This window comes from Clytia hemisphaerica, unplaced genomic scaffold (assembly GCF_902728285.1).
Source record: "Clytia hemisphaerica strain Z4C2 unplaced genomic scaffold, Clytia hemisphaerica genome assembly, whole genome shotgun sequence".
Classification (NCBI taxonomy): Eukaryota; Metazoa; Cnidaria; class Hydrozoa; order Leptothecata; family Clytiidae; genus Clytia; species Clytia hemisphaerica.
Window position 1 is genome coordinate 739,730 of NW_027104389.1, and position 20,699 is coordinate 760,428.

Below are 20,699 nucleotides of genomic sequence, written 5' to 3' on the forward strand. Positions count from 1 at the left end.
TTTAGTATCCTTTACTGAATTCTCATAGTGATATGTTTGTAAAAAATCTGTGTCGGGTTTGAAAAATCAAAAGGAACGGTCGCTAGCCGCGACGAAATTACGACAAGGTCCAAAAACGATCATTTTCAGCCATAATTACTGTGAAAATTTCTCCAATCTTGTTTAAATTTACACAGGAATTGTGTTTTAGTATCCTTTACTGAATTCTCATAGTGGTATGTTTGTAAAAAATCTGTGTCGGGTTTGAAAAATCAAAAGGAATGGTCGCCAGCCGCGACGAAATTACGACAAAGTCCAAAACGATCATTTTCAGCCATAATACTGTGAAAATTTCTCCGATCTTGTTCAAATTTACACAGGAATTGTGTTTTAGTATCCTTTACTGAATTCTCATAGTGATATGTTTGTAAAAAATCTGTGTCGGGTTTGAAAAATCAAAAGGAATGGTCGCCAAAAATGATTATTTTCAGCCATAACACTGTCTGACTGTGAAAATTTCTCCAATCTTGTTAAAATTTACACAGGAACTGTGTTTCAGCATAGTTTGCAGAAGGGTATGAACCCCCCTAGGTTTATTTCATCCCCCCCTATATACCCATCCCCCCCTTTTGTAATGAAATCTTATCCCCCCCCTTTTTTTTACAGAAAATCCGTTTCGAAGGAAACTCACTTTCCCACCTACCAGCAAAATTATCAACAAGAAAGAGTATGAAGTATTATAGTCACAAGCCAACAATGACAGAATATAACTAGCGTTTTTCATTAATCTTGATCATTTTAAAATCTAATCTAAAATGTGTGTGTTCTGTTGAAAGTTTTTCAGGTCCCCCCCTTTTTTATTTGATCCCCCCCTACATTCCCATCCCCCCTAGTTTTTTCGGCAGATCTCGGTACCCCCCCCTACAAAGGCCCTCCAGAAAGTTGGCATCCCCCCCTATTAAAAAGGGGGGGTGCAAACTATGTTCAGTATCCTATATTGAATTCTCATAGTGATATGTTTGTAAAAAATCTGTGTCGGGTTTGAAAAGTGAAAAGGAACGGTCGCCAGCAGATGATGAATACGACAATAACAAAGTCCAAAACAGGATCAATTTCAGCCATCATAACACCACAAAAAATACTGTGTATCAATTGTCAATGGCTGTGTGTTTGAAAGTTTCATTGTCAAGTTTGAAAATCCAAAAGGGACAACCACCAATTATATTATATCATCATGAAAAATGACCAAAAGTCCAAAATAGATCATTTTTACAGCATAAAATCATGAGTCGATAAGAAAATAACTACTACTACTACTACCTGACTACGATTTGGTTGATACTTTCAGCTTTTGGCTATCGTTTAGTAGCAAAAGAGATCTTTTTGGCTTTCGTTTAGCAAAGGAGATATTTCACGTGGTAACCTGATTGACTTTTAGATTTTTCAAGCATATGTACAACAAAATTCCCACATCTCGCATGCGCAGATCTAGAGAAAGGATGCTCCACTCGCTTCGCGCGCTTCGCGCGCTCAACGCTCGTTCCGCAAAAATCCGAGAAATGATCAATCAAATCACTCCTGAAACAGAGCTAATCATATCAAATGTGATTACTCGCGATGATAAACAAGGAATTCAATCTGAAGTAAATGGTATTAATTGTGTTCTTCATGATTTTTGTGAAAAATATAATCTGTATCTTGTTAACCATGACAACATCACTCGGAAAATGTTGTCCAAAAAGAAATTGCACCTAAATGGCACTGGAGTTTCACGTTTTGCTCAAAATTTGAAAGAATTTATATTGGATAGTTATTGTTGAGATGAAATTGATGACCAGAATGATGATGTTCTTGAACCTGACTTGGACGACCTTAGGAATGGTAATTTGAATGGTTGGAAATCTTTGCAAAATTTGAAATTTAAAAACTCATCTAATTTTATTTTCTCCTATCTTAATATTAACTCAATTCGAAATAAGTTCTCTGATCTTCAGGTTCTTGTGGAAAAAACTTTTGATGTAATTACCATAGCAGAATCAAAACTCGATGAGTCTTTTCCTAGTTCTGACTTTAATCTACAGGGCTACCAATTTCCCCCTTTTCGTATAGACTGTACATCAAACAGTGGAGGCCTCTTAACATTTGTGAAAAGTGGCATTCCTACACGTCACTTGACCAATTTTAAGCTAGACCCTGCTCTACATATTCTTCCTTTAGAAATAAGACTTAGGAAAGACAAATTATTGGTATTTAATATTTATAGGCCAGATAGAATTAACATAGATTTATTTTTTAATACTTTATCCAATGCTATACACTTTTATGAAGTAGACTATCACAATAGTCGAACGTGCGCAACGCACTGGGCTCAACTTCAGTGGCTTCAAATTATTCATAGGCCCAATTGTAGACCCCCAGATATTTACCCAATGAACAAATGTGCCAAATTTCAACCAAATCCGACCATTTTGGAGACCTGTAGGCTGCTTCAAAGCTTTAGCCTCGTTTTGGCAAAAAACTCGTCCCCAGGCCCCAAAAATCTAAATTTTTGAAAAATGCAAAAAGCACCCCCAGATATTCACCCAAGGAACAAGTGTGCAAAATTTTAGCCAAATCGAACAATTTTTGAAGTCTCCAAGCTGCCCCAAAGTTTTAGCCTCGTTTTGGCGAAAAACTCGTCCCCAGGCCCCAAAAATCATAATTTTCAAAAAATGAAAAAATCACCACCAGATATTCACCCGAGGAACAAGTGTGCCAAATTTCAGTCAAATCCGACCTTTTTTGAAGTGTCCAGGCTGCCCCAAAGTTTTAGCCTCGTTTTGGCGAAAAACTCGTCCCCAGGCCCCAAAAATCAAAATTTTCAAAAAATGAAAAAAACACCCCCAGATATTCACCCAAGGAACAAGTGTGCCAAATTTCAGCCAAATCCGACCTTTTTGAAGTGTCCAGGCTGCCCCAAAGTTTTAGCCTCGTTTTGGCGAAAAACTCGTCCCCAGGCCCCAAAAATCAAAATTTTCAAAAAATGAAAAAAACACCCCCAGATATTCACCCAAGGAACAAGTGTGCCAAATTTCAGCCAAATCCGACCTTTTTTGAAGTGTCCAGGCTGCCCCAAAGTTTTAGCCTCGTTTTGGCGAAAAACTCGTCCCCAGGCCCCAAAAATCAAAATTTTCAAAAAATGAAAAAAACACCCCCAGATATTCACCCAAGGAACAAGTGTGCCAAATTTCAGCCAAATCCGACCTTTTTTGAAGTGTCCAGCCTGCCCTAAAGTTTTCGGACGGACATACATACATACATACAGACATACATACATACACCATAGCACACGAAAAGTCCATAGTGAGGACCTCATTCGCAACCCGTTAAAGTGAGGACCTACACAAAAAAGTCTATATCTTTAAATTAATGCAACCCACGGTAATAAAATTTTAGGTGGGGTTAGAGTAGACACTAATACGTAAAACAGCCCTAATAACACACCCCTATCTTTTAATTCAAAAATCCGTTATACCAAGGACCTGTGTCTATTTTTTCGTTTATAAGTACCCGTTAAAGTGAGGACTTCCCGGATTTCAGAAAATTCGTGTGTACAAACATGCAATCTGAGGACTTGAGTAAATGTTAATTATTAGTGACAGTCTGATTTGGTGTATAATGGAGGGTTGAGCACGAGTTTGTTGCGATGTAGTCAGAAGTAATTTTTAGAGATTTTAAATCAAACTTCTTAAAGGATATTTGTGGGGTTTTTCCACTAGTCAGGAAGCATTTTCATCCTCAGGGCATAAGTCACTGTCTGGTAAAGAATAAACATCAATCTTTAGAGATTTCTCTTTCATAATACGGCAGGGACATTATGCTTCAATAAACTTAAAAAAAAATCTTTTGTGCGAATTAATCAGACATTAATCTGAAATTGCACCGCTAAGGCTCGATGAGAGAGGAGGTGCTCTGCAAGGGTCTAAAATTTAAGGAAATACGAAATTTATGGTAAACTTCAAAAAGTTTGTCCTTAACAAGGCAAATATTATCGAAAAATTACACCAGGCGAGCCATAATGATAGATTTTTAGACAATTCTTTCCTGGGTCGGTTTTTAAAGACCTTAATTTTGGCCGCACACGGTCGTTTCTAGCAAAAAGCAAATTCAGGTTTTTAAAAAAAAAATTTTTGGACGTCAAAAATGACATTTTTTGTTACGTTTTATTTTTGAGCCGTCTGTAAGTGATCTGGAAAAAATGGACGTGTAAATACAGACTTAAGGCGCTATCGGATTGAGGCTTTAAATCATTTAACAATTTGTAGTTGATTGAGTCAATGAATTTGTCGTACTTTGTTATAAAATTCGTAAATCACACCTCACAACTCTCATAGGAGCTAAATTTTCTCGTCTCAATAACTTTACTTATTGGTCAGCCAAGGGGACCCTTCAAATCCCTTCCGCGATTTTTTTCCCTCTGGTGGTCGTCGTCGTTAAGACTACTAAGTTTAAATCCTATTTCGGATTATTTTCGGAAAACAAGTTATCGGGAAAACTTTCATTAATAGAAATTAAAAATTAGAATAGAATAGAATTAAAACATCATTAATAGATCTGATACTAACAAATGAAGAACACCAAGTCAATGACATCCAATACCTAGCTCCTCTAGACAAGAGTGACCACAGTGTGCTTTCTTTTTTATGTGAATGCTTTTTCGACCCGAAAGTCTTAACCGAGAGGTTTAATTATAATAAAGCAGATTTTACAGATTTTACAGATTTTATTTAAAGTCGGCAAAAATCGGCCAAAAGTACCCAAAAAGGCGATTTCGGGCTATCGAGTTCACCCCGAACGCGTGAATTCTGAGCCAACTAGAAATGGTATAAACTCCAAATTTGGCAGGGAACTTTCCCTCGTCACCCTGAAGACTCCCTCAAAATTTGAGCTCGATTGGCACGCGTTCGGGATGAACCCGATAGCCCGAAATCACCTTTTTGGGTATTTTTGGCCGACTTTTAAGACGAAATGAAAGGTTGCCACGGGTCAGGGCACACTTTGGGAAGGCCCAGGAACAATTTAGAACCCAGTGGAGTGGATGCAGCGTTCGGGCGGGCCCAAAGTCCGGGGTCTGGTAAAGTCAGTTTGACGACTTACAGGTGCTTCTGGGTAATTTTTTCCTCGTCTGAACAGAAAAACATTTTATGGAAAAAAGAGGAAAAATTGCAATAAATCAGCAAGTCCAAAAGGCTATCAGAGATCAACGGTACGGTACGAACAGAGAAGAAATATGTAGAACCGAGTATGTCAATGCACGTAATCAGACCAACAGAAAGATAACACAAGTCAAAAAAAATCTCGAAAAACGAACATAAGGACATGTTGACTTAAAAACTATTACAACTTTAACCAACCACAAGCTTTCTTGATCATTCAAAATTAATGGTATTTTACTAAAATTTAGATAAAATTCTTGGGTTTCAAACATTACAGAACCTCAGGTGAAAATTCAATATTTTCAGTTCCTCAATTTGTAGTGTGTCAAAGTTACAATGCAAAATCAAGGAAATTTTCAATCTGAATTTCGATCAAAACTGAGGTCCTCACTTTGCAAAAAATCTGTATTTAATCTTTTATGGCTACTTTCATTTAGATTCGCGTTGCCATCATCTTTTCTAAGATGATTTTATCATGCTAGGAACATCTTACATGTTGACTTAAAAACAATTACAACTTTAACCAACCATAAATCATCTTGATCATTCAAAATTCATGGTATTTTACTAAAATTTTGGTAAAGTTCTTGTGTTTCAAATATTACAGAAGCTCTAAAAATCGTAAATATATTCTGGATGTAATTATTGACATTTTAATCATCATTACTTATTCCTGTTTGAAAGATGTAGGTAAAAATACAAAATGACTTCAGGTCCTCACTTTGTAGTGTGTCAAAGTTACAATGCAAAATCAAGGAAATTTTCAATTTGAATTTCGATCAAAAGTGAGGTCCTCACTTTGCAAAAAAGGTGTGTTTTAATCTTTTAAAGCATAACTTTCAGTTAGATTGGCAATGCCATTGTCATTCTAATATAATTTTATCACGCTAGGAACATCTTAAATGTTGACTTAAAAACAATTACAACTTTAACCAACCACAAGCCATCTTGATAATTTAAGATTAATAGTATTTCACTAAAATTTAGATAGAATTCTTGCGTTTCAAACATTACAGCAGCTCTGAAAGTCAGAAATTTATTCACCATGTATACCTTAAGTAAAAATGCAAAATAATTTCAGGTCCTCACTTTGTAGTGTGTCAAAAAAACAATGCAAAGTCAATGAAATTTTCGATCTGAATTTTGATCAAAATTAAGGTCCTTTGCAAAAAATGTGTGTTTAATCTTTTATGGCTACTTTCATTTAGATTCGCGTTCCCATTGTCTTTTCTAAGATAATTTTATCATGCTAGGAACATCTTACATGTTGACTTAAAAACAATTACAAATTTAACCAACCATAAATCATCTTGATCATTCAAAATTCATGGTAATTTACTAAAATTTTGGTAAAGTTCTTGTGTTTCAAATATTACAGAAGCTCTAAAAATCGTAAATATATTCTGGATGTAAGTATTGACATTTTAATCATTATTAATTATTCCTGTTTGAAAGATGTAGGTAAAAAGACAAAATGACTTCAGGTCCTCACTTTGTAGTGTGTCAAAATTACAATGCAAAATCAAGGATATTTTCAATCTGAATTTCGATCAAATCTGAGGTCCCCACTTTGCAAAAAATGTGTGTTTAATCGTTTATAGATACTTTCATTTAGATTCGCTTTGCCATTGTCTTTTCTAAGATAATTTTATCATGCTAGGAACATCTTACACGTTGACTTAAAAACAATTACAAATTTAACCAACCATAAATCATCTTGATCATTTAAAATTCATGGTATTTTACTAAAATTTAGGTAAAGTTCTTGTGTTTCAAATATTACAGAAGCTCTAAAAATCGTAAATATATTCTGGATGTAATTATTGACATTTTAATCATCATTACTTATTCCTGTTTGAAAGATGTCGGTAAAAATACAAAATGACTTCAGGTCCTCACTTTGCAGTGTGTCAAAGTTACAATGCAAAATCAAGGAAATTTTCAATTTGAATTTCGATCAAAACTGAGGTCCTCACTTTGCAAAAAATGTGTGTTTAATCTTTTAAAGCTACTTTCATTTAGATTAGCAATGCTTCAAAAGTGTTTTCGTTAAGCTGAAAAAGCTTAAAATCGATTCTAAATACCACTTGAATGCTTCATGTGTTTTCCTTCAGCAGGAAAAGCTTCAAATCGATTCCAAATTCCATCTGAAGGATTGAAAACTGTCTTCATTCAGCAGAAAAAGCTTTAAAATGTCATCCCAAGTCTTCTAAAGTGCTTTCATTCGGCAAAACAAGCTTAAAATTGATTCTAAAAACCACCCGACTGCTTCAAAAGTGTTTTCATTCTGCAGAAAACGCTTAAAATTCATTTCAAATTAGAACGAAAAGCATTCGTCGTGGACACACGAACGGTCAGTCATTCGTCACGAACGGTCTATCCGTTCGTCACGAATGCTTTTCGAGCGACTTTCTTTTAAAGCGTTCGTCACTAACGCTTTCTAGATTTCGACTCATTCGTGACGAACGCTTTAATAGGGAGGCGTTTGTCACGAATGCTTTATGATTTATGACGAATGCCTAAGCGTTCACGACGAATGCCTAAGCGTTCACGACGCACGCTTTGCTTTTAAACGAATGTCTAAGCGTTCATGACGAATGCTTGTGCATTTTTCACGAACGCTTTTCAAATAGGGTCAAATCCAAACCGTTCGTGACGAATGGTTTGGTTCAAAGGCGTTCGTGGCGAATGACAAAAAGAGGTAGACTATGTTTAAAGCGTTCGTCACAGTTGCTTTGTTGTTTGTTACAAATTATATAATCAGGAGCTCCAGCACAAAGTCATTTGCCTGGAAGCGAAATAAATATTTCATAATTTGTTTTATCACACGAGCCTTTCACTAGTTAGATCTCGATAAAGCGAACAGGGAATATAATTTTGTTGGAATTAAACATCCCTTTATCACAGAAACGAAGAAACAAAAATTTACTTGAATTTCAAACTACAATCATCCACTAAATATTTGAGACAAAGGGGAGTTCCCGGTGTAATTTTGAACACCACAATTGATCTTTAATACAGTTGGAAAGTAGAGTTTTAACACGAGACTTAGGACTTAGGACCTTAGGATCTCAGGATTTAAAAGCTCAAATTTGCTCGAATGAGGCTTGGAATATAGCCTAGAAGCCATCAAACCCCTCTAAAATCGAGATATTCAATGGAAGAAAGTCGAAGTGCTAAAATAGCAATTCTCGCCCGAACTTTAAATTCTGAAAAACGTTAAAATACACTAAAATCTCATATTTCGAGGGTGATTGTAGGGACAATAGAATTTCAAACCTCACTTGTATAAACCAGGAAGTTCTCTTTTAGACTCATCGCGTCCAGCACCTCAATTTATCCCTACTGATAGTCAACTTTTGACTTGTCACTGAAACAGGAGTGTACTGAATGTAATTTGTAATTAAAGGGAGTTTTGAATTGAAAAGGGTTAAAGTATCTAGCGGTGAATCAAATCCAAACCATTCTTTGCATAACTCTGAATTTTAATACACTCAAAAAATATAATCTTAATTCTTATTACTTGGACAAATGTTTCTTGATTTTTATTACTGTATGATGGCAATTCGTTACGAAAAAAAATGCCCTCGGGAGTTTGGAGTGATTAGGGCTTCTGTTCCTTACCTACATTACACCCCCTTCTCACCGACCCTCTGAGACCCCTTGGCCGAAATATCGTTCCCAGTGGAAAATTAGACTCTAATTTTTGTCCCCGTTGAAAATAATCAAATAAAAAAATCCTTGCTTAAACTTGTGTGCTATTTTTCTCTATCCCCACTGAATTTTCTGACAAATATATATTTTCTGGGAATGTTGAAAATGTCTGTAAGGGCAAAATATTCATTAAAGATGTGTTTTTTCTTGACAGATTATAAGTCGTAACAACACTCAATGAAAACAAGGAACATTGGCTCTATATAGACTTCTACTTTCTGAAATATGTACATGTTAGTATCATCCCCATCAAGTTTTTGTCCGTTATTTTTACCCCCTTCCCACCCCAGGCTGAAAAATTCTACCAGATCTGTGAGAAGGGGTGTTACATTTGCTTGATTCCAGATTCTTTTTAGGTGTGATCAAAGTTTCAGCCTGATTTGTAATTGGATGAAAATTTGCGTGACTCATTTTATGTTTTTTATATTTAAAAAATATTACAATGAACAAATTTAGGCGATTTTCTTGATCGTAACGAGAACATGGTATGATGTATATGGGGGGATAAGAGAGGGCTGCCGATCGGGGACTAATTTGTTTAGTCTCTTTTTTCAGCATGATATACAATATTTAGATTTAAAAAATTTGAGACAGTGCTTGTAAGTACAAATTACTGGTTTGAGAAAAAAAAACATTGGTATGGTTAGAAGTTTTATATCGTGTTAAGTTATCAAGGTGAAGTACTACATTGTAGGATTCATTATCTCCCAGTTTGAATATTTCGATATTTCGGTTAGCGTCTCTTCGACTTTTAAGTTGCCGTGTCGAGCTTTTATTTAGGTCAAAGGAGGTTGTTGTTGTTCTTGAGGGGGTATTACAAAAAGTGATGATTCTTAACTTCATCTCTAAAAGGTTAAAAGGTCTTCTTAATCGACTTTCTACAACCGAAAAGTATAAAATATCAATTCTATCATGCGTCGATCTGACATGAAAAGCGAGATTAAAATCATGCATCTTGTGATGTTTTTCTTAAACGAGCCGATCTATCAATTTGTACGTATTTTTCCGTCCGACATTAAGTGTCGTAACAAACTATACACTCTTATCTTTTTCCTTAGAAAGACAAATCGTTGAAGCACCAAGGCAAGAAGCATAGTCATGAGTCAATCGTTCTCGTTTGAAGATAGAGTAAAGAGTATAAAGAGATTTTTTTTAAAGACAAGCCGAAGATACGTTTCAGCAAGATGAGATACGAGCACTGCAAAAAATTTGTCTCGCAAATGAACTGAATACAGACTTGAGCAGTATTTCGGCTGTTATTTTCTTAGTATGATTGAACCCCCGGTGGGGGGGGGTACTTCGGCAAAAATATGGGCGCTGGGTATGACACGTGCCTTAAGGGCTGGGTCACCCTCCCAAAGTCTCTCTAAGGTTTACCAAGATCACGGCTTTGGGGGATCTCTTTTTTGTGACACTGTAATGTCTTCTTTCGAGAGTAGAAAATGTTGCAAGAGCTTGTCAATCAATTAATTTCGAGCAACTTCGAAACTTATAAAATTAGTTTTGTTGATATTTTTACCTAGCTGTTTCCTTTTACCCCTCTGTTTAATAAATATGTATTTTAAAAACGTTCTCTTTAATAAAGCCCTCTTTATTCCAGTTTATATTTGGGCTGAAACTTTGAAGAAACTAGTGTAAGTCGGGTGTAAGTTAAGTTAACTATATACATATAAAGGCTTTAAAAAAAACTGAAAAAAGAAAGTTTTAAAAAATTTGCAAGCGATACATACATCTCTTGATTGACTCCCTCCCTCACGTATGCTTTTTGAAGAACCCTTTTTGTTACGTATGGAAGTAAGTAATTAGGAGATTCCAACCCGTTCTTACTTCTACCGACGAAGCTTTCCGCGATATTTTTATCCCCAACCAAAACTTGCATTTCATTCCATTTTTAACCTCCCACGACCTTTTTGCACTTTTATATAATTTCATCAAAATGAGGTGAAATGAGTGGTTCTCCCTCTGGGTAGAAACACTTATTTCCAAAACTACTAAAGTAATAAATTTTTGAATGTTCTAAGGTGAGCCAATTTTTCCCGTCGAAGCTTTAGCCTAGGCTTCTATTATTCTCAAACGCAAAAAGCTTCTTACAGGAAGTATATCTATAGGGTCTGTGAATCAGCTATTGTTTTTCCTCCACTAAATTAAACCCTAAGATTTTTCACCCGAAAAGTAAGGGACTTGCGAAAAGGTACTATGTAGAATTTTTCTTATTTAATACAAACTGTTATTTATTTGCAAACTTTCTGTTTTATAAGCTTTTTTGATTGTTTTAAGACAACCAAATACTACTTTAGGCGTACAGACTCGCAGACTTTCACTGGCAGAAACTTTCGCGATTTTCACAAATTCTTGAAAATTCTTGACAAAATAAAAAAATCTGTAAAACGTCTAACTTAAAATAAAATGTAAGATTTATGGCACTTTTTAGCCTGTTAAAGTCTCATAAGTCAAAAGACATAAGTTTCAATCCAGTTCTAGAAGTATATGCTCGCGAAAGTAAATGTTGTAAATTTCGTGATTCTTCGAAAACTTTGCACGCCTCAACAAGTACGCAAGTACTCAATTGCAATCCTTCATTTTCCACAATAAAACTGAAAATCAGAGAAAGATAGTGAAGCACGTTTCTAAGAGCGTGGGAAATTTATATCACGTAATAAACATTGGAATGTCTTCTTTTTCTTTTGAATGTTGCAAAAAAGGAGAAAAAAATGTTGCTCAGTGGCGGCTTATTTGATCTTCATAAATGACACTGCATTGTCTTCTTTTTCTTTGCAAAGAGCAGAACTGGGAGTGAGCGCAATGAAATACGCTACAAAGTGTACTTCGATAAATGATGAGCTTGACATGGGTAAATGTATCAAATTCAAATAAAAAATGATAATCAAGCATCATCTGATTATGGTCATTTCTCCCCAACATGTTGCTAAATAGAGAAACCAAGAGAAAAGGAGTGAGCCTATAAAAGTCATTTTCCACTAAATAAAGACAAAGTACTGAGACATGTAAAAAAGGGAAACATTTCTTTCTTTAAAACTTTATTTATAAGTAGATACCTGTATTTGACTCGCCCGTGGTGATGACGATCTTTAATATGTTCGAGACGGGAGTTATTAAAGTCAGCGCTTATTTATGAAAATCAAATTTAAGAAATCTTTCGGCCTTTTTATCGATTATCTTTCCAAGATTCGAACTCGTATGTCGCATACTCCATTTTGTTTTTGAGATACTGCCCATAATGGTTAAGCTTAAATACTGCTGTGGTGAAGTGTCTATCTTGATTTGAAAATTGTCACTCGATTTGTCTTTTGAAATTCACTAACCATGTCAAACGAAAACGGCGTAAATTAACCCACATTTAAGGTAATTTTGAACAATATTTTTGAGCTGCCGTAACTAATTAACGATTTAGACCTTTACAAAATGTAATTAACAAATTCAATTGCCCATTCTATAGTATAGTATAGTAAGTATAGATTAATAAAATATCGAAATATGCGTAGTGGGAACTGATAATTTCTACAATCTTTCAGTACTTACTTTAAAATCTATACTTTCGATAGACCTAACAAGTTCTTTTTGATACCAAAAATTTGTACTCGTAATGACTGCCTTGAATTTAGAAAGTTCTTTTATTTATTTCATAAATCTTCACTGAAAAAGAAAGCAAATGCATATTATAAAAAGCCTCTTCTGATCAGGATGGTATCGGGGGAGGTATACTCGCTTCCCTTTTTACACCTTCCAACCAAGGGCCAGATCTAAAGTAAAGAGTGGTTAAATTTAAAGACTTATGGATTGAACTGAGATTGAACTATACAAGTAAACTTTAGTAAGTAATAATGTTGGAAAGCATCCACCGAGAGGGCCCTTTTTCAATTATCTACAGTTGTTGCTCACTTTTCGATACGCTCCATTACTTGAGTAAAATCCAACACACCCCTGTGTCACAGACCCGGTGGGAAAATATCCTCGAATTTCAGCCCCACTGGGAGAATGACTTTGATTTCCCCAACTCGAAATTCAATATTTAAAAGTTGCACTCCAAAACCATCCCCACGGACTTTTTACCTTGGAACAACAGAATTCGGGCGCTTTTTTCAAGTGTCAGCCGGAAGGCATCAAGGCATCAAAAGCGTTTTCGTTGAGCAGAAAAAGTTTAAAATCGATTCAAAATGCGATTACAAGGCTTCAAAAATGTTTTCCTTCAGTAGAAAACACTTAAAATGAATTTTAAAGCTTCAAAAGTGTTTTCATTCAGCAGAAAATACTTAAAATCGATTCTAAATACCACCTGAATGCTTAAGATGTGTTTTGCTTCAGCAGGAAAAGCTTCAAATCGATTCCAAATTCCATCTGAAGGATTGAAAACTGTCATCATTCAGCAGAAAAAGCTTTAAAATGTCATCCCAAGTCTTCTAAAAGTGCTTTCATTCGGCAAAACAAGCTTAAAATTGATTCTAAATACCATTCGCCTGCTTCAAAAGTGTTTTCATTCAGCAGAAAACGCTTAAAATTGATTTCAAATACCATCTGAAGGCTTCAAAAGCGTTTTCGTTGAGCAGAAAAAGTTTAAAATCGATTCAAAATGCGATTACAAGGCTTCAAAAATCTTTTCCTTCAGTAGAAAACACTTAAAATGAATTTTAAAGCTTCAAAAGTGTTTTCTTTCAGCAGAAAATACTTAAAATCGATTCTAAATACCACCTGAATGCTTAAGATGTGTTTTCCTTCAGCAGGAAAAGCTTTAAATCGATTCCAAATTCCATCTAAAAGATTGAAAACTGTCTTCATTCAGAAGAAAAAGCTTTAAAATGACATCCCGATTCTTCAAAAGTGTTTTCGGTCAGCAAAAATAGCTTAAAATTGATTCTAAGTACCACCCCACTGTTTCAAAAGTGTTTTCATTCTGCAGAAAACGCTTAAAATTCATTTCAAATACCACCTGAAGGCTTCAAAAGTGTTTTCGCTCAGCAGAAAAAGTTTAAGATCTATTCTAAATGCGATCTTATGGCTTCAAAAGCGTTTTCGTTGAGCAGAAAAAGTTTAAAATCGATTCAAAATGCTATCATAAGGCTTGAAAAATGTTTTCATTCAGCAACAAACCTTAAAATTGATTCTAAATACCATCTGAATGCTTTAAGATGTGTTTTCCTTCAGCAGGAATAGCTTTAAATCGATCCAAATTCCATCTAAAGGAATGAAAACTGTCTTCATTCAGCAGAAAAAGCTTAAAATTGATTCTAAATACCACCCGACTGCTTCAAAAGTGTTTTCATTCTGCAGAAGACGCTTAAAATTCATTTCAAATACCATCTGAAGGCATCAAAAGCGTTTTGTTCAGCAGAAAAAGCACAAAATCTATTCTAAATGCGATCTTAAAGCTTCAAGAGCGTTTTGGTTGAGCAGAAAAAGGTTAAAATCGATTCAAAATGCGATCATAAGGCTTGAAAAATGTTTTCATTCAGCAAAAAAGCTTAAAATTGATTCTAAATATCACCTGACTGCTTCAAAAGTGTTTTCATTCTGCAGAAAACGCTTAAAATTCATTTCAAATACCATCTGAAGGCATCAAAAGCGTTTTGTTCAGCAGAAAAAGTACAAAATCTATTCTAAATACGAATTTATGGCATCAAAAGCGTTTAGTTGAGCAGAATAAGGTTAAAATCGATTCAGAATGCGATCATAAGGCTTTAGAAATGTTTTCATTCAGCAGAAGAAACTTATAATCAAATCCAAATACCACCCAAAGGCTTCAAAAGTGTTTTCATTTAACAAAAACCGCTTAAAATTGATTTCAAATACCATCGGAAGGCTTCAAAAGCGTTTTCGTTGAGCAGAAAAAGTTTAAAATCGATTCAAAATGCGATCATAAGGCTTGAAAAATGTTTTCCTTCAGTAGAAAACACTTAAAATGAATTTTAAAGCTTCGAAAGTGTTTTCGTTTAGCAAAAAAAGCTTAAAATCGATTCTAAATACCACCTGAATGCTTCAAGATGTGTTTTCCTTCAGCAGGAAAAGCTTCAAATCGATTCCAAATTCCATCTGAAGGATTGAAAACTGTCATCATTCAGCAGAAAAAGCTTTAAAATGTCAACCCAAGTCTTCTAAAAGTGCTTTCATTCGGCAAAACAAGCTTAAAATTGATTCTAAATACCATTCGCCTGCTTCAAAATTGTTTTCATTCAGCAGAAAACCCTTAAGGCTTCAAAAGCGTTTTCGTTCAGCAGAAAAAGCTTAAAATCTATTTTAAAATGTCATCCCGAGTCTTCGAAAGTGGTAGATTTTCATTAAAATCGATAATTCTCAAAAAAAATTTTGTGTCCCTACAATGTTTCTGTGTCACTTTTTGCACCAAGCTCATCAAAGCCCGTATAACTTTAAAGAAATCGATTTCGGGATCGAACAAGTCATAAAAAAGGCCAAATATTTCAATCTTAACATAAAGATCTCAACAAAAAGATGGGATTCCGGATTTCCACAACGTACCGAAAATACCGGAAATGTAGATTTTTTCAAGAAGACGAATTAATACAAAATAGGATTGAAATATCTAAAGAGCTAAACGTAATATCATCAAAGCCTAAAGAAAGCCAAAAATTGATCATGAGGTCTAGAATCAACAAAAGGTATGGACTGATACTATAGACTCAGTATATTATCGTGAAGACGGGATAATCCCGGAATGGCCGGAATATTTCGGAAAGTTCGAAAGACAAAAAAAACCTTTGGATCTCTAGCTCGTAAAAGTTAATAGAAAGCAATTTTGATATAATATTAAAAAAGTCCAACAATGTTTGTGTGTGACTTTTTGAGCCGAGAATGGTTTATTTTCATTAAAATCGAGAATTCTCAACAATTCTCTTGTGTCCCTGCAATGTTTGTGTGTCACCTTTTGCACCAAGCTCATCCAAGCCTGTAGAACTTAAAGAAATCGATTTTGGTATCGAACAAGTGATTCCAAAAGGCTGACAATGTACATTTTTATCTATTTTATCTACCGTTTTTTCAGACCAATTCGTCAACTGTGACCCTGGGAAATATATTGTTTCTACTCAATAAAAAAAGAAAATTATAAACAGCTGTTATCAAGTTAGCATTGCGACTCCGAGGACTTATGACACACCTTTTAACATGAACCTGCATTCCGAGGACTTATGATACACACCTTTGACACAAACCTGCATTCTGAAGACTCGTGACACACTTTTGACTTTAACCTGCATTCAGAGGACCTATGACACACCTTTGACATAAACCTGCATTCCGAGGACTTGATAACACATCGCTTGTTCAAGCCAACAATGTGAGGACGTCCTCACAAAGAAGGACTGGGCAAGCGAAATCATTAATTTTGATATATTATTTACTAAGGATTAATTAGAATTATAGATCAACTATTTTGAGTTAAATATGATTAAAAAGGAGTCTTCTACCTAAAAATTAGCAAAAATAAGAATTGACACAATTTGTGTCCAAACCAGCATACTAAGGACCTAACCTAAAAGTTAAAGTATCAACAAAAATTGTCTTATTTACCCCTAAAATGAGGTTTAAATTCATTTTTAAAAAAGTTACAAAGTGAGGACCTGATCTCAGGTCCTCACTTTGCGGGAGGTCCTCACTTTAACGGTTACAACACACACAGGTCCTTGGTATGTAGGATTCGCTAACACATACATACATACATACATACATACATACATACATACATACATACATACATACATACAGACATTCTCAGATTATAGCTCAACTGAAGTTGAGAATATCATAGTCATTGGTCCAATGCTATACACTTTTATGAAGTAGACTATCACAATATCATAGTCATTGGTGATTTTAACCTTGAGCCTACTGACCCCAAGGTAGCACGTTTCCTCGAATTGAATGACATGTCAAATGTCATGAAATCAAAAACTTGTTTTAAATCCGAAAGAGGTACGTGTATCGACCTTATCTTGACAAACTCAAAAAACAGCATCAAAAATACGGGAACAGTAGAAACGGGGTTAAGTGATTACCATAGACTAATTTATACAATGCTAAAGTTAAAGTATACTAAATTACCACCAACAATTATCAAGTATCGCAAATATAAAAACTTCAACGAGGATCTCTTTCTATATGAGCTAGATTATTGTGTCTCTAGAAATAACATTGAAAATTATGATGAATTTGAAAATATTTTCAACAATATTTTGAATAGGCATGTACCTTTGAAGACCAAATATCTTCGCGCTAATAATAAACCTCATGTTACCAAAGATCTCAGGAAAGCAATCATGAAGCGCTCTCATCTCAAAGAATTAGCAAATAAATCTCAAAATTCTGAGGATGAGGCAAGTTATAAACGCCAGAGAAATTTGGTCGTCAAACTTAACAAGAAAGCAAAGAAAACTTTCTTCAGCAATAACACCGGCAAATCTAAACAAACACTTCTGGGATGCTATTAAAAAACAAAATTTTCAGATAAAAACTGCCAAAGCTGAAGGAGGGATTCAATTGCTTGAAAACAACGCTTTACATACATCAAATGAAAGCGTTGCCGATATTTTCAACTCTTATTTCAATAGGGTTACTGAGACACTCGAAATCCCAACTTGGATAGTCAAAACTCAAATCAGAGTTCCGGTAAAAATTTTATAAAACCATTTGAAAAACATCCAAGTATCAAAGAAATAATTTCTCAAAGGAACACTGACGAGGTTTTTGATTTTTCCAGAGTTGAAGAGACTGACGTTCTCAAAGTTATTTCAAGCCTAAATAAATCTAAATCTGTAAGTGGGACTTATACCAACTCGTGTGCTTAAAATTGCAGCAAACGTCTGTGCTCCATTCTTAACTTCATGTTTTAATAAGTGCCTGGATGGGACATTTCCAGACAGGCTTAAGCTTGCTGATATCACTCCTGTTCTCAAAAAAGGCTCACTTACTGATAAGTCAATTATAGACCAATAAGCTTACTCCCAGTTGTTTCTAAAATCTTTGAGCGTTTAATAGTAAATCAATTAAACGCCCATCTCGAACCACATTTTTCAAAACTCTTGTGTGGTTTTCGAAAAGGTCATAGCACTCAACATGCCATTTTGAACATGTTGAGGAATTGGCAGAGTGCTATAGCAAATGACCAAAAAGTGGGAGCAATCTTATTGACTTATCTAAAGCCTTTGACTGTTTACCTCACAACTTACTTTTGGCAAAACTCTCGGCATACGGGCTCAGTGAGAGTGCCGTCCAATTAATGCACAGCTATTTAAGCAATAGGAAGCACAGAGTTCGTATAGGTTCTCATTTAAGTTCATGGCTCGATATTTTATTAGGAGTACCCCAAGGGTCTATCCTTGGGCCATTACTTTTTAATATATTCATAAACGATCTATTTTATATCATAGATGAAATTTTAAATTTTGCAGATGAAATACTTTATCTTCTTCTGGATCAAACTTAGATGAAGTTAACGCAAACCTTTTACACCAACTAAGCATTGTTCTTGATTGGTTTAAGCATAACTCAATGGTTGCAAATCCCTCCAAGTTTCAACTTATTTACCCCGGTACTTTTAACGCCGATGTTTCTTTTCCTGTTGGTAAAAACAACATTAAGAACGTCGATGTCGTGAAACTTCTGGGTATAAGAATCGATGCAAAATTATCTTTTATTCCTCACGTAACCGAATTATGTAAAAAATCTAACCAAAAACTAAGGGCATTGAGAAGGGTGAGACATTTTTTATCAGAAGATCAAGCAAAACTTCTTATAAACTCCTATATTCTCTCACCATTTAACTATTGCCCATTAGTCTCGATGTTTTGCGGTAAAGGGGGTAGCAGCCTTATTGAGAAATGCCACCACAGAGCACTATGTGCTTTGAAAAACAAAACCATCTCGGAATATGACGACTTATTAACTGACTGTAATGCGGTGAGTATTCATACACGAAACCTAAAACTTCTCCTCATGGAAGTATTTAAATCTACACATGGCCTTGGACCACGTATCATGCATGGCATATTCACGGCATTGCAGTCACGTTATAAGCTTCGTTCTGGTCATACTCTTTCTCTTCCTCTATATAAAAAATACAATAGTGCATTTGGTGTTAACACATTTGACTTTAGAGCAGTTTCAACCTGGAACAAACTACCATCCTCTATTAAGTCGCTTGAAAATTTAGATTCCTTTAAAAATGCTCTAAAAAATGTCTTACCTATCTGCACTTGTAAAAATTGTACATAGTTTTTTTTTCTCAGTTCTTTTTTTTTTTCAATATATATATTTTTAATGTTTTTATGACAGTTGGATTTGATTAGAAACTTACTTGTAATTTTCTAGATACCACCCAACTTAAAATAAAGAATAAATAAAAAAAAATAAAATATAGCCGGGATAGGATAGGTATTATACTTGAAAGTTTAAATGTTTTTTTTATGTATTTACATATTATATATTTTCACTCAATGAGTCTTATAGAATATTTCAGCACTTTATACAAGTACATTATGGTGTGCACAATGGGCCAGCCATTCCATTTCCTGTATGGAAATTTTTTGGAACAGCCCAATATTGTAAATTGAAAGTTTATGTTTGCAAATAGAGTTGTTGTGTTTCGTTAATTATACTTGTCCACTTGATTTTATGAAGATATTTGGATAACGAATCCATGTCCGGAAGCTTGAACTTCTTCTTGAAGTCACGCAAAACGTCTTTTGAACGGTCGATTTGATCATATTCCCTTTCCAGTACTAAAGGATAAAAAATGGAACAAATAAAACGATTGGTACTGGTGACAGGTTTAAGAACCGAAGTTAATGTACTTTGAGTGCGAAGGGAGGGGAGGGTACTTATGCTTTGAGTGCGAAGGGAGGGAGGGGGGTACTTATGCAAATGGAGAATACACCCCTGTGTCACGGACCCACTGGGAACACAGCCCCACTGGAAAATTTGGCAAAAATTTTGTCCTCGTTGGGAAAATACCCTGGAATTTTAGCCCCACTGGGAAATTGACTTTCATTTTATCCCCATTCAAAATTCAACGAGTAAAAATTGCAAAGTCATCCCCACTAGATTTTTAACCTTGAAACAATATAATTTCTATCCCCATTGGGGAGTCTGCTAAATGACGCGCCTTACGCGCCCACGCGCCCTCATTTAACGCGCCTTCGCACCTTACGCGCCCTGGTAATTTGACGCGCCCTTAAAATTTGACGCGCCCTGATAATTTGACGCGCCCTAAAAATTTGACGCGCCTTAAAATATCGACGCGCCCTGATAATTTGACGCGCCCTAAAAATTTGACGCACCCAGATAATTTGACGCGCCCTAAAAATTTCACGCGCCCTAAAATATCGACGCGCCCTAAAAAATCGACGCGCCCTGATAATTTGACACTACCTAAGTAACTGACAGTAATGAGAAGAATTACTTCGACTTTATTGATTTATCCTCCATATTCAAACGTCTTGCTTACGATCGAGGATACGATGGAGGATACAAACCTTTTTCCCGAGTATTTTATTACCAAGCCATACTGTAATTCGTGTTTTCAGTACATGATTTTTTTCTACGTCACTGCAGTAATCAAATTATTATTTCAAATCACTCTTTTCCAAATTGAGATGTACATTTAACAAAGACAGCGACAATGGAAAACGTTTCGAAAATTCCCAAGTCAAAGATGATTACAAAAAGTTGGGTTTTCTGTGAAGGGACAAATTTGTGCATTTCCCCTGTAAATTGAATAGAAATAACGTGTAGCATGCACAAATTCTATGAAATAGACTAATAAAGCGTACATAAAGTGTACAGCCG

General features: G+C 35.2%; 1 protein-coding gene across 1 annotated transcript in view; it reads right to left on the reverse strand.

The window, feature by feature from the left end:
* Positions 1 to 19,295: 19,295 nt before the first annotated feature.
* Positions 19,296 to 20,699, reverse strand: part of LOC136819637 (serine-rich adhesin for platelets-like) — a 28,645-nt gene continuing 27,241 nt past the window's right edge. The window contains exon 18 of the mRNA XM_067075876.1: positions 19,296 to 19,633. Within this exon, the coding sequence (XP_066931977.1) occupies positions 19,470 to 19,633 (164 nt within the window). The 3' untranslated portion in view covers positions 19,296 to 19,469. The remainder of the gene's footprint in view (positions 19,634 to 20,699) is intronic.